The 26359-nt window shown below is 36.5% G+C and overlaps 2 protein-coding genes, 1 long non-coding RNA gene and 1 pseudogene across 8 annotated transcripts; 3 read left to right on the top strand and 1 right to left on the bottom strand.

Moving 5' to 3' along the window:
* The first annotated feature begins 225 nt into the window (after positions 1-225).
* Positions 226-11075, top strand: nudt21 (nudix hydrolase 21). 2 transcript variants are annotated; one of them, XM_048168531.1, is made up of 7 exons: positions 226-548; positions 4370-4570; positions 4822-4885; positions 6724-6816; positions 6932-7007; positions 7094-7208; positions 10732-11075. In XM_048168531.1, the coding sequence occupies exons 1-7, from the start codon at positions 430-432 to the stop codon at positions 10751-10753; spliced, it is 690 nt and encodes a 229-aa protein (XP_048024488.1). In that variant the 5' UTR covers positions 226-429; the 3' UTR covers positions 10754-11075. The 2 variants fall into 2 exon arrangements, with proteins under 2 accessions (XP_048024488.1, XP_048024489.1); XM_048168532.1 differs by having other exon boundaries at positions 227-548; positions 6724-6813.
* LOC125254741 lies at positions 10840-13878 on the top strand (annotated as a pseudogene).
* Positions 13879-14377: 499 nt separating this feature from the next.
* Positions 14378-18282, bottom strand: LOC125254864. Of its 5 annotated transcripts, none has more exons than XR_007181773.1 (6): positions 18024-18282; positions 17424-17479; positions 16885-17016; positions 16055-16105; positions 15773-15818; positions 14378-14713 (listed from the first exon to the last, which is right to left on the bottom strand). It is a non-coding gene; the product is annotated as an uncharacterized LOC125254864 (long non-coding RNA). The 5 variants fall into 5 exon arrangements; XR_007181775.1 differs by having other exon boundaries at positions 16055-16100; XR_007181774.1 differs by lacking the exon at positions 14378-14713 and having other exon boundaries at positions 15498-15818; positions 18024-18280.
* A 5456-nt stretch (positions 18283-23738) lies between these two features.
* On the top strand, positions 23739-25472 carry LOC125254740 (C-C chemokine receptor type 7-like). Its single transcript, XM_048169521.1, has 2 exons — positions 23739-23843; positions 23913-25472. The coding sequence occupies exons 1-2, from the start codon at positions 23739-23741 to the stop codon at positions 24498-24500; spliced, it is 693 nt and encodes a 230-aa protein (XP_048025478.1). The 3' UTR covers positions 24501-25472.
* Positions 25473-26359: the final 887 nt, after the last annotated feature.

Raw genomic sequence — 26359 nt, 5'->3', positions numbered from 1 at the left:
TTCGCTATTCCTTACCACAAATCAATGATTTAACTAAAAGGTTTATTTTGAGAAGGTTTAATGTTTTTCCATCATGTGATTACTAGCAACAGTAAGTGAATGAATGTAGATTAAACGAGCAAGAAAAAAATAAAGATAGTTTAGTAGTAAAAAAAAACATGTATATAAAACAACATACAAAAATATAATATTTATTAGCCTAGCTGACGTATGACAAGAAGCAGCAGACATGCCGTAAAGCAAAACGCACGGTTGTAACACAGGAAGTAGCGCGATGTCCCGGATGTGCTTTCACAACAGAGTGCCGTGTTACGGTATTCATCGAGCGCCAAGGCTGTGCAATTCAATCCCACCAATATCGTAATCAACAGTAAAAAAAATAAGTGATTAGTGCAAAGATTAAGAAGCGACTATATTATTCGTCATACGATGTCAGTTGTACCTCCGAATCGATCATCTACCGGTTGGCCTCGTGGAGTAAATCAGTTCGGTAATAAATACATTAGCCAGCCGGCTAAACCGCTCACCCTGGAGAGAACAATCAACCTGTGAGTAGAATTCACCACTGCAAACGATGCGTTTATTTCATAACCAATGCCCAGCGATCCCGGTGCTGCATTATAGCGTCTTTTTGAAAGAGCATTAACGTTTAAAAATGGCAAAGCAACGTAGCTCCATCCTGCCTACTGCTGTTTGGATGCATAACAATACACTGGGTGCGTCTAAAAATCAGCTCCCTAGTTCAGTAGTCAGGGCACTGATAAGGGAGTCGGCCATTTTAAGGGGGTTCTCAATCGCAAAATCCTTCCAGTGCACTGAAACGTTAACGTTAGCTCCCTAAAAAGTCAACAGTGCACCGGGAAAACCAGGGAGCATCAATGCTCACTATGTTCCCTTGACGAAAGTTTAGAGGCGCGAAACATAAATTACGTGAGCCAACTCACTACACATAAAGGTTTATTTATTTATTTATATATATATATATATATATATATATATATATATATATATATATATATATATATATATATATATATATATACAAACCATTATTTACCTTTTATTAATTTCTGCATTAACATGCATTGCTAGACAGGTAATGAACATAAACCTAACATTTATTTATGGCTGAATAGTGCACCTCTCTGTTACAAGCAAAGTAATGTCAGAAAAATATCAGTTCTGCTGTTGTTCATAAATACCAGTAGTGAGATGTTGTACAATGAGGATGATGTCATGTCGCTGGAAATAGTCATCAGTGTCCCAATGTGTAGTGTAATGTCCTTACCAGTGCACAAATTCATGTACACTATACTGATTCACGCCCTAGGAACCTGATCTATTGATTTCGATTTTATGTATTGCCTAAATCTATGTACTAGGACTTGGTAAAAATATTGATTTCTCGATTTTAAAGGTGCTCTAAGCGATGTCACGTGTTTTTAGGCCAAAACATTTTTTGTCACATACAGCAAACGTCTCCTCACTATCCGCTAGCTGCCTGTCCCCTGAACACACTGAAAAAAAAACACGGTCTCTGTAGTCGCCACAAGCTCCGAAAACGGCAACAAAAACTACCTGGTGCAGCCTGCACCTTTAATAGATTCTCATTTTTACAAACCGATATCGATTCTTAAATCCCAAGAATCGATTAGTCTAGTCTGTTTTTAGTTGATGAATGAACAGAATAGCGCGCCTCCCATCCAATAAATCGCAATAATCTTTGTGCTTTGTTACTTTTAATATGAAGCAAAGTCTCAGATTTCAAATGACATCCATCTTATTATGAGATTAAAAACATAAATACTGTTTTGGCGCTGTTTAATGTGGCGTGACAGATCGCTTTAGCGCCTCAGTTAAAGAGAAGTGGCAGCACGAGCGCATGTGAACATCCTCTCCTCCACTTTAATACCAGTTACAGCATGAAATAAACATCTGAAGGTATGTTAAAATATACAGTACAACTTACTGAAATCCGTATCATGTCTCGTGTAATAGCTCAATCACCATAAACTCATTAGTCAGCTAGAAAAAATGCTAGAGAGCAGCATTCTGATAAATATATGCACCGTTACATATTCATTATATTTTTTTAATGTTCTTCAATATTTAATGCATGTTTGAATAAATCAGTTATGACAGCTACGATTTAAATGTTTATATTTCAAAAAACCGAATTGGAGTAGAAATAAGATTATGTAATTCTAAACTTTATTTATTATAAAAAACATAATTGAGTGTAATTTAATTGTTTGTATATTAAAAAAAAAGTTAATTTTAACCTTCAATATTATAGTAATGTAGTACCAAATGACTCCCATTTGTAAGTCAGTTTACAGCATTAGTTGTAGGGCTGGACAATTAATCGAAAAGTAATCGAAACCGAAATTCAGAACCTCTAACCGACGTAATTTTCCCATGTCGGTTATTTCGTTTTTTTAATCCTGTTAATACTTCCCCCTTAAAAACATACTACCGCGTGTGTAGCCACGTGACTCCGCCCCGTCCAGTCAGTGGCATGAAAGCAAAACACGGAGGTTCAATACATAGTGATGGCCCGCGAGCGGTGAGCCTTGCGTCTTCACTAAACTTTGTCAGTTGTATTCGTTTTAAGGTTTGCCACTTTGGACATTCAAGCGATTTTAGACGATTGGATGTATATTATTTCGAGCTATCATGCTCGCGCAGCTGCATTGTGGCACAAACACTCAAACAAACAGTAGCTGCGCAAAACGTGAAGTCAGCGCTGTCCTGTGATTTATCACTAAAGTAGCTTAGAAACTGAAAACTTATCATAGCATATATTTTTCTACTTTTGAAGTAACTATTTACAACCCACAGCTTCACAATTAATAGAGAGTATGACTAATTCACACACGCAATCGCTCTCATTACGTACTAGTACTGTGCTAATTTATCTGATTTACAACGAGCAGAAATCTGTAAGAAATGTTACAAACCATAGATAAAATAACTTCTGTAAGCTGTTATGTCAGATCACTCTTTCAATAGGAAAAAATATCCCAACTTTAATAGTCAAGCATGTGTACAGAAATCAAATCAAATCGTGAAAATTGTGTCAATACTCAGCCCTACTATGTACATTTATATTGACATTACGTGCATGCATATGTGGTAATGATACAAAATAAATGGCATTCAAGACATTTGTTTTTGTTGTATTCCATGTGCAGTAGTTGGTACGGTTTTCTTACTGTTTTATGTGTGGGGTTGAACAATTAATCGGGGTTCACATCCTTCAACATGGGCACCTACTGTTGTTGCAGTTGTTGTGGTTCTGTATCCTGTTTCTTTTCATATTGTGAAACAACGGCTTGGACCAGTGTTTGGTCTGGGTACCTACTTGTAATTTATTTGTTTTGTTTTTTTCGGTCTTGTCTTCAAAATGGAAAAACGATACACGGACTGGGTTGCCACATTGTGGACACGCTAATTAGTGCAAAAAAATTCAAGGTCTATGTGTGAGCTGCACGTACAGAGAAGAAAAATCAGGGTGTACTGTGATGATGAAATTTGCGTCACGTGCACCAAAGAATACTTTGGGATTCTGCAGCTGATGCGAATAATCTCAAATGGCAAAAAACCTCTGATCAATTGTTTTGGTTCATTTTTACATTTTCTATAATGGTGCTGTATCTTTGTCCCTTGTGCTGATTCCCTAGTGTATCAATAACGTTCTATCATATATCCTCATTTAAAGGTGCTAAAGAGGATGTTTTGTTTTATACATTTTTGCAATATTACTTGAAACTGTCTTTACTAACTGATAAAAGACTATTTATTAGGTGCACTGAAAGTAATAATATTAATATACATCATCTGTGCACGAGGTAGGGCCTTAAAAACATCAGCCAATCGTTTATGCGATCATCGCGTAAACGATTGGCCCTCTGGCTTGTCAATCACTGCCATGACGTTCCTTGTGAGAGACGTGCGCGGATTGGCCCTCTGGCTTGTCAATCAGTGCCGTGACGTTCCTTGTGCGAGACGAGCGCGGCTGCGCTCTCCAGTAACTTTCCACACTCCACAGGCGCCGCATGCAATGTTTTTGTCAGGAGACAGGAGTAACAACTGCAGATTATGAGTTACCTACGGTGAGTCCGACATAATGAATCCAAAAAACACGACACAGCGAATGCCGGTGGTAAACACTCGTGTTCAAATACTCGTGCACGAGTTTTGGGAGGCGTTCCTTTGAAGTGAGCTGTGAAGGAGGGGGGTTGTTCTTACGCATGCGCTCATTTCAAAAACTCAGTAACAGTCTTTGGATTCTCAGTCGACGAAAAAATCCTCTCTATCACCTTTAAATGAAGTAACTCCTGAACATTTTGATGTTTGTTTTTTGCAGATACCCACTAACAAATTACACATTCGGCACCAAGGAGCCACTCTATGAGAAGGACAGCTCGGTAGCCGCACGCTTTCAGCGGATGCGGGAAGAGTTTGAGAAAATCGGGATGCGGCGGACGGTGGAGGGGGTTCTGATCGTGCATGAGCACAGACTCCCTCACGTGCTGCTTCTGCAGCTGGGAACCACCTTCTTCAAACTGTAAGTGGCCACTGCTGGAGTTTGTGTGGATGTAATTAATTCAAATAGGTGCTGTTTCAATGCTTATCCTTGTCAACAATAACTTATCTTTACATATGTGATTTGTTAATCATTTTTGTTCTTTTTTTTGCTAATACGTTTTGCTTTTCTTTGCATTTTTTTTTTTTTGCTCCTTCATCATGCATTTGTTGAAAATGTGTCTAGTAACATTTTTGTCAGTGGCTGACAGTTTAAATATTGTGTTTTTGCAGTCCTGGTGGAGAGTTGAACCCTGGAGAAGATGAGGTGGAGGGGTTGAAACGACTGATGACAGAGGTATCATTGCTTTTCTGACTGTATTTAATATGGTAATAATAGATGGCATTTACAGGATTTTTTTTAACTACAATCTGTTCACTTTAGAGCTAAACGATCAGCCAAGTCGAGACAACAAACTTGCTATCAGAGGCTTTGTTTACTCCTGGTATTAAGATGCATTTTGTTCGATCGGATCACAAGTAGACGATGGAGACACATTCTCCTTTTACATCTGGTGTTTTAATCCTCTTTTGTCCACTTTCAACCACTTCTGTCTTGATTTCTTCTAGGGGATGGTCTATGGGTGGGTAAATGAATGGGGGTTTTCAGATCTTCAATCTAATGGACGAAATAAGCTAATGCAATTTATATATTACAATAGGACCAGAGACCACTGAAAATCATACTGAGAACGGCAGCTTTTGTTTCTGCTCTGACAGCTGCAAGGACCATCCCCAAACACTGTGAGTGAGTGTTAGAAATCAGGAATGGTTGTACTGTATGGTTGAACATTGTACTTGGAATTATTTGTCTTCAGCTGAAAAAGTTTAAAGGTGCCAAAGAACATGTTTTCAAAAGATGTAATATAAGTCTAAGGTGTCCCCTGAATGTGTCTGTGAAGTTTCAGCTCAAAATACCCCATAGATTTTTTTTTTATTAATTTTTTTAACTGCCTATCATTATAAATGCGCCAATTCAGGGTACCCGGCCCCTTTAAATCTCGTGCTCCACACCCCAAGAGCTCGCACTTGCCTTAAACAGCATAAACAAAGTTCACACAGCTAATATAACCCTCAAAATGGGTCTTTACAAAGTGTTCGTCATGCAACATGTCTAATCGCGTAAGTACAGTGTTTTTTGGATGTTTACATTTGATTCTGAATGAGTTTGATAGTGCTCCGTGGCTAACGGCTAACATTACACACTGTTGGAGAGATTTATAGAGAATTAAGTTGTTTATGAATTATACAGACTGCAAGTGTTTAAAAAATGAAAATAGCGACGACTCTTGTCTCCGTGAATACAGTAAGAAACGATGGTAACTTTAACCACATTTAACAGTACGTTAGCAACATGCTAACGAAACATTTAGAAAGACAATTTACAAACATCACTAAAAATATCATGATATCAATGATCATGTCAGTTATTATCGCTCCATCTGCCGTTTTTTGCTATTGTCCTTGCTTGCTTACCTAGTCTGATGATTCAGCTGTGCACAGATCCAGACGTTAATACTGGCTGCCCTTGTGTAATGCCTTGAACATGAGCTGGCATATGCAAATATTGGGGGCGTACACCCCGACTGTTACATAACAGGCAGTGTTATGTTGAGATTCGCCTGTTCTTCGGAGGTCTTTTAAACAAATGAGATTTATATAAGGAGGAAACAATGGAGTTTGAGACTCACTGTATGTCATTTCCATGTACTGAACTCTTGTTATTCAACTATGCCGAGATAAATTCAATTTTTGAATCTAGGGCACCTTTAAATCCCGTCTGGCTAGCGAGCTTCCTATTATGTTTAAGCATTAGGTCAGTAGGTGGAGAGTAGGTGTTTTTTTTTTGTGGCTGTTCGAACACATTTGACCACATGAGCTATGGAAGCAATCTGGCAGAATACGTTTTCAACTACCTCTGGAAGTGGTTGAAAGTAGACAAGCTCAAATGTTTTAGACCCCTATTACGCCTGTATTTAGCATCGTTCTCTTGTGATGTGATTGACAAAAATGCATGTTAATACCAGGTGTAAACGGCCAGAGTATTGTACCATCTTGTAATAGGTGAAATGCAGTAAAACTAGCAGAAATAGATTTAAAATGCATTGCAGAATAATTCCTAAATTTCTTGTCAAGATTTTGGGGCGTCAGGATGGAGTGAAGCAGGACTGGGTCATTGATGACTGTATTGGGAACTGGTGGAGACCAAACTTTGAGCCACCTCAGGTGGTAACTACTCCGTTCCTTTTTCCTCAGACAAACACGCACTGGATCACTAACACTATAAATTTTGTTCTCTTTCAAGCTCACTAAGATTTGCTTCATGTCTCGTTTCTTTCCACAGTATCCCTATATTCCAGCACACATCACTAAACCTAAAGAACATAAGAAGCTTTTTCTAGTACAGCTGCAAGAGAAAGGTAGGGTGAAATAAGTTTTGTCTACTCAATGCACCTTGTGTAAAATGTAATTATACAGCTTAACTTTGTGTGTTGTGTGTCTTTAGCATTGTTTGCTGTGCCAAAGAACTACAAGCTGGTGGCCGCCCCATTGTTTGAGCTTTATGATAATGCTCCTGGCTACGGCCCGATTATATCCAGTCTTCCACAGCTACTGAGCAGGTGAGATATTACTTTTAATATGAGACTGATCAGATGGGTTATGAAATCATCTAGTTAAATGGGCTTCACATCATTTAAAGGGATAGTTCACCCAAAAATGAAAATTTGAATGTATTATCTGCTTACCCCCAGCGCATCCAAGCTGTAGGTGACTTTGTTTCTTCAGTAGAACACAAATGATGAGTTTTAACTCAACCGTTCAACCGTTGCCATCTGTCAGCCAAATAATGGGAGTGAATGGGAACTTGGATCAATAAGAGTCGAAAAACCTTGCATAGACAAATCCAAATTAAACCCTGCGGCTCGTGACGACACATTGATGTCCTAAGACACGAAACAATCGGTTTGTGCGAAGAAACCGAAACAGTATCTTATATCATTTTTTACCTCTAAAACACCACTATGTCCAACTGCGTTCAGCACTCGCTTAGTGAGGTCTGATCGCGCTCTGACAGCGGCAGTGATGTCTCGCGCTTATACTTCAATGAGTGCTAGACATCACTGTCGTTGTCAGAGGGCGATCAGACCTCACTAATATGAAATACTGTTCGGTTTCTCGCACAAACAGATCGTTTCGTGTCTTAGGACATCAATGTGTCGTCACGAGCCATAGGGTTTAATTTGGATTTGTCTGTGCAAGGTTTTTCGACTCTTATTGATCCAAGTTCCCATTCACTCCCATTATTTGACTGACAGACCGCAGCGGTTGGAGTTAAAAATCATCATTTGTGTTCTACTGAAGAATAAAAGTCACCTACAACTTGGATGCACTGGGGGTAAGCAGATAAACATCAAATTTTCATTTTTGGGTGAACTATCCCTTTAAACAATATTGATAAATGGTGACTAATTAAATAAACTCTTTCCCCGCCATGGACGGAATTTTCCGTCATTTATGAGACAATGCTTCCCCATCATGTTGTTATACAGTAGGGGGGTGATATTACGCATCTTCTGAAAGAGTACAGAATCTCTGGATCAAAACACAGACAATAAGGCAGCAGAAAAAAGCGATAGCATATGTTAATAGATGTATATGTAAAATAACGCAATCATCAGTAATTACTAGGGGTGTGTCGAGATCTCCTGCCACGAAGATCTCGCGAGATTAAAATGTGATGAGATTACTCGTTGAGGTGAAAAGCTGCCTCGCGATATTGCTATGACAGACTTGTGAGGATAGAATATGCCACCACAAAATTTACATTACACCTTGTAGACTGTCGTCTTGCTTTTTGTAGAAATAAAAACCGTTTAATTCAGTTGGATATCGGTCGCTTCAATTCCATCCAGCTCATCCATCGCAAGCTGCAAAATCGTATGTAGTTCAGCAGGAATCAGGCAGAGGATTCGTTGCACGAACAGAGCCTATAAGCGTCTGACAAGGTTTTATCTTGCATCTCTCTATTCACAGAGTTCGCGAAAGTAAAACGCAAACGCCCATTCAAACGCGATTTCAATTGAGAGCTGCTCCCTGATGCATGCAAATATCTCCCAATATGAAAGCTATCTTAGGATGGGCTGTGTAGTTGTAACCATTTCTTAACTCTGTATCATGCTTGAAATTTGGTCTCTATTTGATGACTATTGGTCTCTGTCTGATGATTGATGCACTTATTGTTTGCACTTAAGACTAAGAGAAAACTACGGAAGAGGATTAGGGCCAGGCATTAATAAAAAAATAAAACCATCTCGAAGATTAAAGTTGTTAAATTTTGAGAAAAAACTCTCAGAGATAAAATGTTGAGAAACTCATTAAATTACTAGAAAAAACTTGTTAAATTTTGAGAAAAAAGTCGAGATAAAATGTTGAGAATAAAGTCATTCAATTACTAGAAAAAAGTCGTTACATTTTGAGAAAAAAGTCGAGATAAAATGTTGAGAATAAACATTAAATTACAAGAAAAAAGTCGTTAAATTACGAGAACAAATTCGTTAAATTATGAGAAAAATGTCGTTAAAGTTTGAGAAAAAAGTCTAGATAAAATGTTGAGAATAAACTCATTAAATTATGAGAAAAAAGTAATTAAATTACGAGAAAAAAGTTGTTAAATTATGAGAAAAAATTTGTAATTTAACGAATTTGACTCGTGGCAGGAGATCTCGACACACCCCTAGTAATTACTGATGATTGCATTATTTTACATATACATCTATTAACATATGCTATCGCTTTTTTCTGCTGCCTTATTGTCTGTGTTTTGATCCAGAGATTCTGTACTCTTTCAGAAGATGCGTAATATCACCCCCCTACTGTATAACAACATGATGGGGAAGCATTGTCTCATAATTTAACAAATTTGTTCTCATAATTTAACGACTTTTTTTCTCGTAATTTAACGAGTTTATTCTCAACATTTTATCTTGACTTTTTTTTCTCGAAATTTAACGACTTTTTTCTCGAAATTTAACGAGTTTATTCTCAACATTTTATCTCGACTTTTTTCTCGAAATTTAACGAGTTTTTTTTCTCGTAATTTAACAAGTTTATTCTCAACATTTTATCTCGACTTTTTTCTCGAAATGTAACGAGTTTTTTTTCTCGTAATTTAACGAGTTTATTCTCGACATTTTATCTTGACTTTTTTCTCGAAATTTAACTACTTTTTTCTCGAAATTTAACTAACTTTAATCCCGAGATGGTTTTATTTTTTTTTTTTTATTGCTCGGCCCTCTTCCGTAGAAAACTGTTATTTTTATTTAAACTGTATTTATTTCTACGATCAATTTGTGGAAAGGAGTTCAGTTAGGAGGTCAGGAGTTGTAGAAGCTCATAAATCATGTACAGTTCTAGATCTGAATAGACTCATATGAAATCATACAGGAGAGAAGCCAGTCAGTTGAGTTTGAGCTAAAACTTTTACAGTGCTTGAGTATTGTCTTTTACTGCAAAGGATAATTCATACTCAGAAAGTAGAACTGAAATGACATTCATTACAAGATTATTAGTTAAAATATTTCAAATGCACCTGCAGACTATTTTTCTAGTGATGAATTTTGTCATTGAGGATTTCTTAAAAATACTGCGTAAAAATCTTGTTTCATTCTCGTGAACTCAATCTTGTATCTTGTCTCAGTCTCGTCACACCCCTAGACATTACACCTCAGATAAATCAAAACTGCCTAACGTTACCGAATGAAATGTCGACCCAGGACAAGGTATAGGACTGTGCAAGCTTTGGGGTGTTGATGTACTCAATCTACTCCATCTATGTTTTCATCATTCTGAATCTGATCCAAATGTAAAAAGGACCTTTTTTATTATTATTATTATTATTATTTTTTTTTTTTTAGCTTTTTGTTCAAATTTGCTTTTTAATGAAACTTAACACATTCAATTGATGACAAAAAAAAGAATGCATGAAGCTAGAATGAAGTGGTTTTTTTGTTGTTGTTGTTTGTTTAAAAGCAGAGGCTCTGTTCTTTCAAAAATGCTGGCAAAAAAAAACCGCAGGCATGGAAAGAGTTAATGTTTGTAAATCCTTATTTTCAATAACTTGCTCAACCTCATTCCCCTGCACAGGTTTAACTTCATCTACAACTGAGAAGCATAAGGTTATGTCTTGATTGTGGGCTGTCTCTGTGAGCGCAGTCTGATGGGAAGGGACGGGCGACGGATGATGTTTCGACGATGCCGAGGTTTTACATTGTGAGACATTACATTGTGTAGAAATGTGTGCATTTTTTTTTCTCCTTTATGGATACATTGCAAGTCTTTATTATTGAACTTTGTCATCAAGTAAATACAATTTTTATGTTTGACTAAGTGATGAATACAATGTCTTTAGAAAAAATGTTTCAGTGACTTTTTTTTAACCTTGTATATTTGTCAGTGCTTTTTATAATAAATTGTTCTCTTGGAGATTACACAGGTTTCCTTTCTTTTATATATTTATTGTTGTTTGTGTATGAAGGAAATATTTACATTTTTGGCATTAACAAACTGATGTGCTGTATGGAAAATTATGGTACAGTATGTGTTATCAATAAAATCACTGATCAAAGTAAAATATTAAAATGATATATTTGATGTTAAATAATGTTATGTAAAAATACATTAAGCTCCTTTAATGGTGAAGTGTGGTTTTTATTTATCTTATTTTATCAACCCATCCCCCCCACCCAGATGTCTCCTTGAGCTTTATTTGACCCAAAACAATTATAATTTCAAAATGGTCATATAATCAATAGTTTTAGGCAATTTATACACTCTTTTTGACCCTATGAACCAAACAGGCTGTTAAATCTGTGTTTAAATGGGTCGACTTATATCAGAAAAATAAACGTTTGCCAAAACGTCAGGAACAGCACAAGGTTTTGACATTCTCCCCTCAAATGTCATTTATTTGTGTTTTCTACAGTCTTTGTTTTGTTTGGGATTTTTTTTTTCTTTGTTTTTATTGAATGTAAATTGAAATTAAGTTGTCATGAAATTTTCAATCACATTTTCATTTTCATATTTGTTTGTACAGTAACTACTGATCTTTTATCATATGATATACTTTTCTCATATTGCTAATAACTTATTAATGAAAGTGCTACTAAAACCTTTGCCTTGTGGCTATAATATGTGATCTTTGTTTGTTTCCAGCTATAGATGAGCATGCCATTTGGCATATGTTGTTTTGTGGGAGGGGTTCTCTCAGTAACTCATATATTTTGTTTCTAACATTAGAGATTCAAAATATTTGATCCATGATGGAGCTCAATGTAAGCTTAAATTCAGCCTCTAACAGCACTGCTGTGGGTTCAGAACAGGATCACTCCTGCTGTAGTTCTGGGTTTGTGCTGTTTGGTGGGTTTGCCAAGCAACATCGCAGTAATCATCAGCATTGCTTGTGAGTGGAACAAACATTTGAGCTTTACCTTAATTCTAATGCTAAACCTTGCTGTCTCTGATGCTTTGAGCCTTTGCTTGGCTCCTGTGGTGCTTGTGTGGAATAGTGTTTGGATGGAAACTCGGCCTTTGGTCTTGTAGGTTCTTATTCTTCTTGGGTCACTGGAGTCTGTATGTTGGAGTCCTGACGGTCACCTCCATGAGTGTTCACCGCTATCACAATGTCATCAAGTCCAGAGTCACTAACAGGATGATACTGCACAGACTGGGGAGACGGCACAGACGCCTTCAGCTGATTGGCATCTGGATTCTAGCCTTTGTTTTTGCCCTACCAATATTTTTCACTCAAGGAGTCAAAGACAGGGATGGATTGCAGAGATGTCAGAGGGCAATGGAGTCACGGTCTGTAGAAGTGACTGTTTTGCTTCTTGAGATCCTGTTGGGGTTCGTCATCCCATTTTTGATCATGTTAACATGTTATCTCTGGTTGCACAAAGGCTTGAGCCAAAAAGCCAAAAGCTCCAGTCTAACTAGAGCTCCACCGGACCAGGAACCCAGAAATCAGGGGCCAAAGGTTAGGACTTACAAGAAGAGACTTGTGGTCAGCATCGTTGTGGCTTTCTTTCTATTTTGGACTCCTGTGCACATCATCAATGTGATTGATATAGTTACTACTCTGACTAAAACTTCTCATCCAGAAGTTTATTCCCAAATGAAGTCCTTCCGTAGAGTTTATGGTGATGCAAGCAAGACTCTCGCTTTGATAAACTGCTGTCTGGATCCTTTTCTCTATGCCCTCTCTTCAAGAAATATTTTAAAATGTATCAGGAATAAGTAATTCAAAATTTCTGATAGGACTGGTTCCCCATTGCTGTTTTTGTGTCGTTTGCAGTAGATGAACACGTGGAGCAACAATAAACAATATGCAGAATCAGAAAGATCTTTATTGCCAGGTATGTTTAAACACACAAGGAGGAATTTGTTTTGGTGACAGAAGCTCCACAGCCCAAACCGAATGACAGTGACAAGACACAGATAATAAAAAGAATAAAAATGGAAAAAGTAGATTGGGAAATAACAATATGCAAAAAATAGTTTTTAAAAATACACAATATAACAACAATAGACCGTATATGTGTGTACAGGTATGTTATGCACAAATGCAAGTAAATGTAAATAAGTATTTTGTGTTAAATAAATAAATGTATAAATAGTGTTGTGTATTGCACTTGTTTATTATCAAGTGGCCATTAACTGTTCATAAGCATTGCCTGAGGGAAGAAACTGTTCCTATGCCTGGCCATTCTGGTGTTCAGTGCTCTACATCGCCGACCAGATGGCAAAAGTTCAAAGAGGAAGTGGCCTGGGTGTGAGGAGTCCAGAATGATTTTGCCAGCCCTTCTACTCACTCTGGATGTTCTTGGAGAGTGAGGAGGGTTGTAGCAGTGATTCGCTCAGCAGTCCGGACTATCCGCTCATTGTCATACACTTAAAATTTGTATTCACTTAAAAAGTGCCGAAACAATGCAGGGAGAACGTAGCATCTTCTGTTTCAAGATTTTGTTTTCATAGTAGCAGTGTTTCATTTGATGACTTACTGTTGTAATAATTGATTAATAAATCAATTTGATTGACTGAGTGTTACAAGAGGGGTGTTTAAATCATTATAGGAAGGTATGGAGATTGTTGAATTCTTTCAGCATGTTACATTGTTATGCTAGTGGGTGGTAATGTGAGTGAATCAATGATTTATTGAATAAAATTTAAAGTTTAAAAGCAATTTCACTCTTGTAATTGTGCTGTTAGACTCTATAACAACAGGCTGTGGTTACCTGTGGCCTCATACCTGTATATATATATATATATATATATCAGGTATGAGGCCACAGGTAACCATATATATATATATACACACACACACACACACACACACACAGTCTATGATCGCAACACACAATATGGCGGAATACGTCCCTCCTTCTAAGTAAAACAGCCAATCATTGATTAATAAAGTCATTGCGTCACTGCAGCTGCCGTTAGAAGTTCTGGTTCCCATAGAAACCTAAGACTCGCGCATAGGACTGCACATGCGTGTTGGCTCGTCTAGCCTGAAAAATACGCTTTTTTTAATACTATCTGAGAATAAGAAACAGCATTTATGGGACAGTTCATGTCAGATTTTGTTACTGATCTGAAATATGTTATTTAATTGTGTGTTTGCCAAGCAGTTTTTGAGATTTCAAGATTCCCCATTCAAATAGATAGGATTTGTTCTTGGATGCCCGAAATAGCTGTCCAGAGGCATTGCAAATATGGCCGCCGAGAGAACAGACTTTCCTTGAAAGGGACTTTGGTTTTAGCTGAAGAAAGAAACTCACAGGTTTGGAACAACATTAGGGTGAGTAAATGATGAAAAAAAGTGTCATTTTTGGGTGAACTAATCCTTTACGTGTGTGCGTCGGTGTGCTTGTCAGTACATAATGTAAAATATTACAAATTGGCATGAAAATACAGATCTGTTATGCAGGATTTTCTCACCAGAAGAAATATCCAGCAGATACAAGGCTCTCTTCTCTGTCTTGCAATATGTATATATTAGTTGAGATGCATGCCCTTTAGAGCTCAAAGTTTATCTCTGACATGTGGGTGTAATGTAGTCTAGAGTGATCTAAAATTAACAAAGAAAAAGTTAAAAACAGTTAAAATAACACAGTAACATAGGATGACAACATTAATTAAAATGAAATGAATGGCCAAAATGCATAAAGTTTTCAGTTTTTAGATGAAAACATTGTCAAGTAAATAGCCTCTTAGAGTGTAGTTCAAGAATTTGAATTTGATTGGCTGAGAGCCTTTTCCATCTAAGTGTACAAATGTATTTACACAGTACTGCTGTAGCTGCTGCTGTTTAGGGGTGTGAGTTCCTCCATGTTAAAAAATAGTAGTGACCCATATGAAATAAATCTGTATGTTTCATATACAGCAACCATATATTTTCCTTACTCAAATCAGCCAGCATTTCCTTATGTGTTTCATATAAGTCCAATACATGTCATATACAAAATCAGACCGATTATGTCCATTTTCATACTAAAAAGCACACATAAAACTTATATGGGATTTTTAGGTCATATATGAATACTACAAAATTCTTATACGAGTTTTACATGACAACAGTATGTAATAGTATATGATTTTAGTAGAAAATGTGTATGAATATCAGTAAATTTCCTATACAAATCATTTAAAATTCTTGATTGGATCATATGCGAGTCATATAGGATTTATTTAAATTTTGCATCATTTGCTCATATGAATTTTATACAGATTTTATATGTTTCCACCTAATTCCTCATATCTCTACATATAATTATCTTACATGATTTCAGTAAATATTACAATATCTCTGCATATATAAATCATATATGATTTCAGTCAATTACTTGCACAGATTTACATTAGAAATACTTTTATTTCAACACAATCAAAGGGACACAATCAAATTATACTCCACAAGAGTAATTTAAAATTACAACTTGATATCAAACTGAACTTTGTGAAGACAACACACACACACCCCAACAACAACAACAACAACAACAACAACAACAAAATACCTTGAACACAGTGTCACGGCTATCAATCATCAAACACCATTAAGGTTTTCAGATGTTTTTGTGTTTTCTCTTCCCTCTAATTTCAGTAAGTTTGGCATTAATTGCTGTACCAATGCTGGTGGGCACCACATGAGGACACGTTCTGCAACATTGTTCCTGTGAGACAAACAAATAAAAGGCAAAACATTGCTGATGTTAGGAAGCAAAGTGGCCCACAGTCCATGACTACATATCAAGTTAGACAAATCAACAGCAGCATGTTTGGGGATCTGGACTTCCAAATGAACCAGAAAGTTGTGAGTTTGACAGGAATTGCCACAATTGTGGCACTGAGCAAGACACTTAAAAGATTATTTCACTTTGAAATGAAAATTAGCCCAAGCTTTACTCACCCTCAAGCCATCCTAGGTGTATATGACTTTCTTCTTTCTGATGAACCTAATCTGAGAAATATTAATAAATATCCTGATGCATCCGAGCTTTATAATGGCAGTAATAGTGATCAATGACTATAAGGCTGAAGAAAGTGCCTCCATCCACATCCATTCATACTCCACACGACTCCAGGGGATTAATAAAGGCCTTCTGAATCGAAGCGATGCGTTTGTGTAAAAAATATCCATATTTAAACAAGTTACGAAGTAAAATATCTAGCTTCCGCCTTCCGTATTTAACGTACAAAGAAAGTGTAAAACTCTTGCAGCTCACAAAGCTTACGCTACGTCCTACACCTTCCCTATTAAACTTACGGGGAAAAGTGTAACTGACATGATCACAATTTACACTTTCTTCGTAACTTGAATATGGATTGTGGTCTGGCGGAAGCTAAATATTTTACTGCATAACTTGTTAAATATATTTTTCTTACACAAATGCATCGCTTCACTTCAGAAGGCCTTTATTAACCACCGGAGCCGTGTGGAGTATGTTTATGATGGATGGAGGCACTTTCTTCAGCCTTATACTCATTGATCCCATTCACTGCCATTATAAAGCTTCGATGCGTCAGGATATTTATTAATATTTCTCAGATTGTGTTCATCAGAAAGAAGACAGTCATATACACCTAGGACAGCTTGAGGGTGAGTAAAGCTTGGGCTAATTTTCATTTCAAACAACTAATCCTTTAACCTAAACTTAACTCTAACTGGATCACTTTGAATATAGTATTAACAAGAACAGGGTTTCAGCACTTCATTGACTAGATAAACTAGTACACTACCTGTTCTTTTGGAAGGGCTCTGTAATTACTCTGTGGCAAATCCTGTCCCATCTTCCAAGTCAGAGCTGACTGATGCTGACGAACACTGAGACTTCAGGGCCATCTTCACTTCATTTATCAGATTTGGTAGCTCTAGCAACAAAAATATAGCAAAATAAATGATAAAGCAATCTCTTAAACCTATTTACCAACTCGACTGCCTCCTATGTGTACATATGGTCATCTAAGCTGATGAATTTAATGTTAATGATGCATTTTGCAAAGCCATCATGCCAGATGTTAGAGGTTGGATAACTTTCAGGTTTCTTGTCATATACTTGATAATGTAATTAATTACCAATAATTATTAAGTTCTTTGTCTTAACTTTACATAGCAAGTTGAAAAATAATATTGAAACAATAGCAGTTCTACAATAATTTAAAAGTTTTAAGTGTAAAGACAGAAAAAAAAACTACTAAAATAAACCACCAAACAGTTTGATAGCTGGCTGCTGATTCACCAAACAGTAAAATAACTAATACGTGCATTTTTTTCTTACTTTTTTCATTTCTCAATTTTTCCCGTTTTCCTCCATTATTTCAGCCTCTTCTGCGTCTGTTGAGGTGCACATACACACTAGTAATTAATGATTAACTTAACATGCAGGCAAGTAAGGGCATATTAGCCATTATTTAAGATTTATTAAACATTTGAAGGATCCACATTCATGCAAAAACAAACAAAAATAAGCTAGTAATTAATGATTAAGTGAATGTACAGTAAACGCCCTTTAGTCATTATTTAGCAAACCATATATTATTTTTGATTCAGACATTACCATAAATCACATGAATATCTCAAATTGACACAATCAAATTAAACATTAACAGGCAGTTATTAAACACACCGACACTCATATATCACTCTTTATCTCATTTCATCATGACACAATTATCATGTTTACTCGTGTTAGCTTTAGCCCATGTGCTAATCAGTTCAGCTCGCGCTGTGTGCACGCGGCCTACTCAAAACGGCTCAGAATTAATCATTTTAGAAACTTCGACATGTTATTTACATTATATTCGGATTAATATCTGAAATTTCATTCACTAAAGCAAAATAGAATCATATCTTTATTCACACAAGGAAGATTACTCACAGTGCTTCAACACGCTGTGATCCGCTCCGTCTCTCTCTTCTCTGTCTCCGACGACATCACTTCAGGCTGACGCATCGACTTCAAAAGCTCCACTTTTAGTGCACTCAATCACATTTCCAGTTAGATCAGTGGATTTTCAGGAGAAACTGTCTGGTCCGTCTGTACTGATCTGCTCTGACTCTCTCTCTCATCTGCTCACGGCACGCCGAAAGCAGCGCCGGCGCGACCAGTGGGCGGGACTTATGAATGCGCCGCTACTATTGGCTCTTAGGGGTGTCTCTCACTGCAGCACGATCAGTGATTGGATGAATCTCTTTTTCTTCTAGATTTTTTTTCCTTTTCTTAACTTTTTTCTCTTTGCTGGTAGCATAGTTTACCCGGGTTACATCAATTAACCAACTATTATTTAAAAATTGCTATATGGCTAGCTTAACATGAACCCAAAAGTTGGGAAATTAAAAACCAGATGCAATTAGAGACAACAATAATAGACAAAAGGTGAATGTTTATTAATAAGCTTTAATATTTTATTAATATAAATTTAATAGTTTAATAGTTTATTCATATAAATTTATTAATAAGCAATTTAATAAATGTTTATTGTTTAATAATTATTCATTGAACATTAATAAATGTTCATTTCCAACATACTTTGGGTTAATTTTAATTAAGCAATACAGTCAATTTTTAAACAATAGTTGAGTTAAATAAAACTACCCAGCAGGTTGGGCAAACATTTAACCCTACTGCTGGGTTAAAACAACACAATTGCTGGGTTTGTCCATTTTCAACCCAACTTGGGTTGTTTTTAACCCAGCATTTTTTAGAGTGTACACTGCGTTCCAAATTATTATGCAAGAGACAAATCAGTAAGATTTCTGTACAATAAACATTCAGATTTTAGTTTTTCTAAGAAAATGTTTGTTTGTTTATTTATCCATGTCTTTTTAGATAACTGGTATCAATCTCAGACCAAATAATTTGCCAGATCTATGGAAACCCTACTTAGAGGTTGTTCCACATTATTAAGTAAGTCACAGTTCTCATGCAATATGGGGAGGAAGAAAGATCTTTCTGAAGATGAAAAGCATGAAATGGTGCAATGTTGTGCAAAATGGCATGAAAACAACTAATATTGTGTGAAAACTGAATGGAGATTATCAAATTATCATAAGATTTGTGAATGATTTAGAGCACAGCAGAACTCGGTCAGATAAAGGCTTATTGAGGAAAGTTCCTGTCAAAAAAATGTAATTGTATTAAAAGGGCAGCTATAAAAAAAGCCAGTGTTGAGCAGCAAACAGGTATTTGAAGCTGCTGATGTCTCTGGAGTCTTGAGGGCCTCACCATGCAGGCTGGCAGTTGTGCGTAAAGATGCATTTTAGACACCACTAACCAAACCTAACAAAGAGAAACACTAACAGTGGGTGTAAAAATACATTTTCAAACAGTTTTATTGCTGTGGTGTTTTTTTGCAGCATGGGATAGTGCATAGTGCATTGTACAAATAGTGCATTGTGCTATGTACTATCCTCCTTTTTATACCATAGCTGAAAATGGCCAGTTATGAGCTCCACATATCTTGCAAAAGTAATTTTAATACCCTCCATCTCACTTCCCAGTATTCCAGCCCAAATAATCACCCACCAGCTCCTTGCTGACGTCACAGTCTTGTTGGAACGTGGTGGCCATTCACCAACCATCCAGAAATCCATCCATTTAGACCAGTGGTCACCAACCTTTTTAAGCCCAAGATCCCTGACCTCGACCTTTTTGAAAGACAAGATCTACTTGATAGAAAAAGACAGCCCAGATTGTGTTTAGTATTTTTTTCGTGGTCATTGTAGATTCTGATTTATTTATTTATTTTTAGAAGCAAATTGGCCGATTCCGATACTGGTTGCAGATATTTATTATTAATATTATTATAATAAACAAAAATACATAGCCATTTCAAATTAGAGGGAACCACTGCTTTAATCACAATCCAAACAAAGATGCTACGCACGTTGCATGAGCAGTTGTTTTTTATTTGAATTAGATTTAATTTCAAGATTCAAAGCAAAAACAGAACGGTCTGACTTTATCTTTGTGAAATTATAAATGCTACACAAAAAAAGAGCATGAAACAAAAACAGCATGCTGAATGAGACGCAGATTCACTCTCTGACAGAAGGTGGCGCTTTTATGGAGCAGCAGTGATACAGCGTTTCCTTGGTTACCGCTGTAAACAAAGTTGAACTGCGCTAATAATTAGCTACTTTATTCGGAGGTAAGAGGGAAATAAAATGCCATTGCCATCGAAATCTTCCTGAAGACTGATCTCCTTTTAGAGATGAATTCCTAATCCCTCACCCCCAATTCAATATTTATATTTTCTTCCTATATTTCGAGCATCGTGAACAGTGAGCTGCTCTGCCTGCTACAGAATTTTCTCCTCTTCGCGTCCGTCTTCAGCGTCTCTGGCCTCTTGTTAACGGCCGTTTACAGACTCAGACATAATGTGGGCTATTTACCTTTATCTGTCTGTCTCCAGAAAATAACATAAAATAAATACAAAAATACAATACAAAGACTGGAGAAATGTAATGTATTTTTGTACTCATATTTCTGTTATTTTCGCGAGCTACTGGAACAGTGATAAAGATCGACCAGTCGATCGCGATCGACAGGTTGGCGACCATTGATTTAACGTTAGACCATCCATTGTAGTCCGGCATTAGTCAGTGAATAAAACTATTTAAAAATGAGTCTTCATGTATTTCTAAACCCACTGTAAATGTTTCTCTTTGTGAGGTTTGGTTTGGAGTGGCTGAAATGCATCTTTACCTATGATCTTTACACACAACTGCCAGCCAGCATGGAGAGCTTCTTGAGACTCCAGAGGCAACAGCAGCTTCAAATACCTGTTTGCTGCTCAACACTGGCTTTTTTTATAGCTGCCCTTTTAATACAATTAAATTTTTTGACAGGAACTTTCATTAATAAGCCTTTATCTGACCGAGTTCTGCTGTGCTCTAAATCACTCACAAATCTTATGATAATTTGATAATCTCCATTCAGTTTCACACAATATTAGTTGTTTTCATGCCTTTTGCACAACATTGCACCATTTCATGCTTTTCATCTTCAGAAAGATCTTTCTTCCTCCCCATATTGCATGAGAACTGTGACTTGCTTAATAATGTGGAACAACCTCTAAGTAGGGTTTCCATAGATCTGGCAAATTATTTTGTCTGAGATTGATACCAGTTATCTAAAAAGACATGGATAAATAAACAAACAAACAGTTTTTATTTTTTAACTTAGAAAAACTAAAATCTGAATGTTTATTGTACTGAAATCTTACTGATATGTCAATTGCATAATAATTTGGGAACGCAGTGTAGTTCATGTGCTTGTAAACTTCTTCCTTGCTGTTTTTTCCTGCATAGCGGCTGAATTCTTGATTTTCTTGATATTTCACATTTGCAAAAACTTGCTCTGTTTTATAGTCACACTAGTGTAATGTGTCTGTTTTGCACTCTTGATATTTTAGAGCGTGACCCCTTCATTGCGGTGCACATTTTCTGCACAATGGTTGATTTGTAGTTTGTACCACCAAAAGATTCTCAGAGTTTTTGTGTGTTTTCATATTTCCCATTAATTTCCTATGGTGGTCATTTTTAACCACAAAGGAGCCAAGTGTGACTTTTTCTCCTGGCCCTTTAACATATCTGAATCATGTCCATGATTTTTGTGTTCACATAGCTAATGCGACTAAAGTCACCAAGTGTCATCCCACGTTAAAATGTTAATTTAATTAATTAGTTTTGTAATTAAAATGTTAATTTTGTAATTAATATATGTGCTTGCGTGTAGTTTATATGTGTTTCATCTGAGATTGAAAGTCTATGATTATACATTATATGACTGTGATTGACAGGCGTAGGGCTCCACTTAGGACAAGATAAGAGCGAGGACATGAGTAAAGTACAGCCTTATACTGATGCACTATGTTTTATACACATCTTAAGAGATATGGTGGACATTCATAGGCCTATTAAATTTGTATTATTTACCTGTTTTTACATCATGAAAATCTGTAAGACTTTAATTATATCTTGGACATCTATGACATATTGGATTGAAAATACATAAATATTATGCAATTTGTATATGCGTTTTTTGCAGCATATATGTCCCTTATAATATTCTGTTAGAACATATAAGAATCACATATGTTTTTAACAAAACTTTTCCATATGGGGATTGTGCTGGGCAAACTTCATACAGCTGTGGTCAGAATTATTGGTAAATATGAACAAAGAAGCCTGTAAAAATAAATGCATTGTTACTCATTTTGATCTTTTATTCAAAAAATTCACAAAAATCGAACCTTTCATTGAAGTAAAAGAATTGAAAATGTGGAGAAAATCTCTTTATGAAATAAATGTTTTTCTTCAAAACACATTGGCCACAATTATTGGCACCCTTTTATTCAATACTTTTTTCAACCTCCTTTTCCCAAGATAACAGCTCTGAGTCTTCACCTATAATGCCTGATGAGTTTGGAGAACACCTGACAAGATATCAAAGACCATCTCTCCAAATCCTTCAGATTCCCAGCTCCATGTTGGTGCTTCTCTTCAGTTCACCCCACTCATTTTCTTTAGGGTTCAGGGTCAGGGGATTGAAAATGGCCATGGCAGAAGCTTCATTTTGTGCTCAGTGACCAATTTTTGTGTTGATTTTGCTCTGATGGATGATCCAACCATGGCCCCTTATACGATTTTTAGCAGAAACGGTCAGGTTTTGATTTTTTTATCTTTTGATATTTGATAGAATCCATGATGCCACTTATCTGAACAAGATGTTCAGGACCTCCATCAGAAAAACAGGCCCACGACTTTAATCTGTTAGCGTTCCACTGTACCGCCTGCAGTACGCATACCTTTCAAAAGAGACCAAAACCATGCGTATATTCCAGATGGTTCAAGAATAGCATGCAATTTACTTTGGGTATGCCTTTTTAGGCGTTTTAGGCAAATCTTACAGGAATTTTAGGCTTTCTGACCCCAAGTCTCAACTCATTTCTGCAATTCTCCATCTGTCATCTTCGGAGAGTCTTTGGACACTCAAACTCTCCTCCTCATGCATTAGGATGATATAGACACAGGCCAATTTGTAACATCTTTAGCTGATTTAGTTGATATTTTACTCATAAAAAATTCTAGGGGTGCCAATAATTGTGGCCAACATGTTTTGGAGAAAAACATTTATTTCATGATGTGATCCCTTCCCTTTTAAAATTTTTATTTAAAAATAAGCATATGAGGTAAATGCTTGCAGCTTGCAAACGGGGCTTCATTAGGAGTAAAAGGAAGAACAGAACTGTGTGAAAGAAATGTGTGAAAGAAGCATGTGAAAACCACAAACCAGAAAGAATGCAGCTATTTAAAAAAAATAAGCTTTACGTTAAAATAGCATTTTATGACCCCTTTAAGGGTGAAGTGTGAATTCATAATGTTTTTTTTTTTTTTATTGCATCATGCTTGTTTGAGAAGAAAATACATTATATATAGCAGGAAAAAGGGAAGCTTTAATTTTTTTGCCTTTGTGAATTTGTTTCTTGTTTGTTTCTTGTTTATTTATTAAAAAAAAAAAAAACAATTAAAACAATGTAATGTTGACCAGTGTGCTGAAAAAAAATAACAATAAAATTACACATAAAAAATGTTTGCAAGCACCTTCTTTGAGATAAGAGCAAAGCTGTGGTTTTGGTCTACAGAAGTGGGAGGAGTCAACGCAGCCCTTGTTCTTCAAGCAGTCATAGCTCAGGTTCAGCATTTCCAGACAAGAAAATGTGATGATGGAGCTAAGACTAGGCTTCAATTCAACCTCTAACAGCACTGCAGACACAGACTGGAGAGACGGCACAGACGCCTTGAGCTGATTGGCATCTGGATTCTAGCCTTTGTTTTTGCCCTACCAATATTTTTCACTCAAGAACTCAAAGACAGGGATGGATTGCAGAGATGTCAGAGGGCAATGGAGTCACGGGCTGTAGTACTGACTGTTTTCGTTCTTGAAATCCTGTTGGGGTTCGTCATCCCATTTTTGATCATGTTAACATGTTATCTTTGGTTGCACAAAGGCTTGAGCCAAAAAGCCAAGAGCTCCAGTCTAACTAGAGCTCCACAGGACCAGGAACCCAGAAATCAGGGGCCAAAGGTTAGGACTTACAAGAAGAGACTTGTGGTCAGCATCGTTGTGGCTTTCTTTCTGTTTTGGACTCCTGTGCACATCATCAATGTGATTGATATAGTTACTACTCTGACTAAAACTTCTCATCCAGATGTTCATTCCCAAATGAAGTCCTTCCGTAGAGTTTATGGTGATGCAAGCAAGACTCTGGCTTTGGTAAACTGCTGTCTGGATCCTTTTCTCTATGCCGTTTCTTCAGGAAATATTCTAAAATTTTTCAGAAAGAAATAATTCCTTTGTTATTGGATAATTTACTTCCATTCAAATATATGCTTCAAAGACTCGCTGGTTCCTCATTGTTGTTCTTGTGTGGATTGCAGTAGTAGTAGCAACAATATTCAACATTCATCTGACCGCATTTCATACATGCATTCATTCATTCATACATACATACATACATACATACTGTCATATTTATCAACATGAATAAAGTATAACATTGTAAATAATTATATATTTATTTGATTGCTGGAAAAATTGATTGAAACATTCATAACATTTCAGTTTTTAAGATTGTAATCTTTGGTAACAGTCTAGAAGAACTCAGTGTTTTTAACTGCTAATTTAAGCCATGTTTTCCAATCTTGAATTCATGAAACCCTTGGTCTTTGAGTTAAGCTAATAATTAAATAATACAAATTAAAAATAGCAATAAATATAATTTTAAAATAAAAACAATCAAAATTAATGACATAAACATATAGGCCTATCTATAGAGAGAGAGATTAAAGTTATTACAATTCGTAAAATGATGACAAAATTGAAATTTATTAGGCAGATACTTAATGAAAACAGAAAAATGTCACCAATATCTGTAAAATAAGTAATTAGCCAATTCTGCTTAAATGAAGGGTTACAAAAATGACTACACCCTTGATTAAATAAGGAGAAGGTATAGTGTCTTCTATTTCAAGATTTTGAATTCCATCACACAATGGTGTGTGAATTCATGACACCATTGATAAAGAATAACTCACCACTCCTTGGGCCTCATTTATAAATCGTTGTGCAGAAACCATCCTTTGATCTTACAATCATTTCTCTGATGTGCGTACGTGTGATTCAAAGAATGAAGCGAGCGTATGCCTCTCTTTCAGATGTGAAATCTATAAATCGCAAATGATCTTGAACTTGCATGCAGCTGAATGGTTTCAGTTCTCCGCGATTTAAACGACATTAAATTAATGTCATTTACATATTAAAGTTCACCAGTCATCATCCAAATCCTTAGCGAGCTGCAAGAATAGCTTAGATTTCCAAAAACCTGCAGTAATCTGACCAGGAAAAGTGCGTATGTCTGCTCAGACCCTGATGTGGCTCTAAGCACTTTTCCACATCAAAGACCGTTTTTATAAATATGAGCGTTGGCGTGGATTTAAGCGTACGCACACTCTAAGATCAAATTTGTGCATATGCAAATTTTATAAATGAGGCCCCTTCATCCTCATAAAGAACTTTACTACCACTGAATTTCACTGTGAGGCTTGTCACTGTACTGCTCCCCCTTGCAATGCCATACATTTTGGATACTGTTAGATTCAGAATCATTGATTTGATCTCATGAAACTTCAGTATGCTTTACCAAAGTCTTTATTTTGGTAATATGGCACATATGAGTTTATTTTGCTTTGGCTGCGGCTGTTAGTTCCTGTTTGGACAGCCACAATGCATTTCACTTCTGCATGCTGTGACTTAATGTGCAAGATGAGTCACTCTTCTCACAGCTTTTGCCAGCTCTGAAACATTTTCCTCACCCTCAAGTTGTTCCAAACCTGCATGAATTTCTTTATTCTGCTGAACACAAAAGAAGATATTTTGAAGAATGTCAGAAACCAAACAGTTAATGGGCCCCACTGACTGCATTATCCTGCTGAAAGAGACCACAGCCACCCGAAATACTGTTTCCATGAAAGGGTGGACATGGTCTGCAACAATACTTAGGTAGGTGGTACGTGTCAAAGTAACATCCACATGGATGGCAAGGTTTCCCAGCAGAACATTGACCAAAGCATCACACTGCCTCCGCCGGCTTGACTTCTTCCCATAGTGCATCTTGCTACATCACCCGGCCATCCACATGATGTAAAAGA

Source organism: Megalobrama amblycephala, linkage group LG19 (genome assembly GCF_018812025.1).
Source record: "Megalobrama amblycephala isolate DHTTF-2021 linkage group LG19, ASM1881202v1, whole genome shotgun sequence".
In the NCBI taxonomy this organism is placed as follows: Eukaryota; Metazoa; Chordata; class Actinopteri; order Cypriniformes; family Xenocyprididae; genus Megalobrama; species Megalobrama amblycephala.
This window is presented reverse-complemented; position numbering and strand designations above follow the sequence as displayed.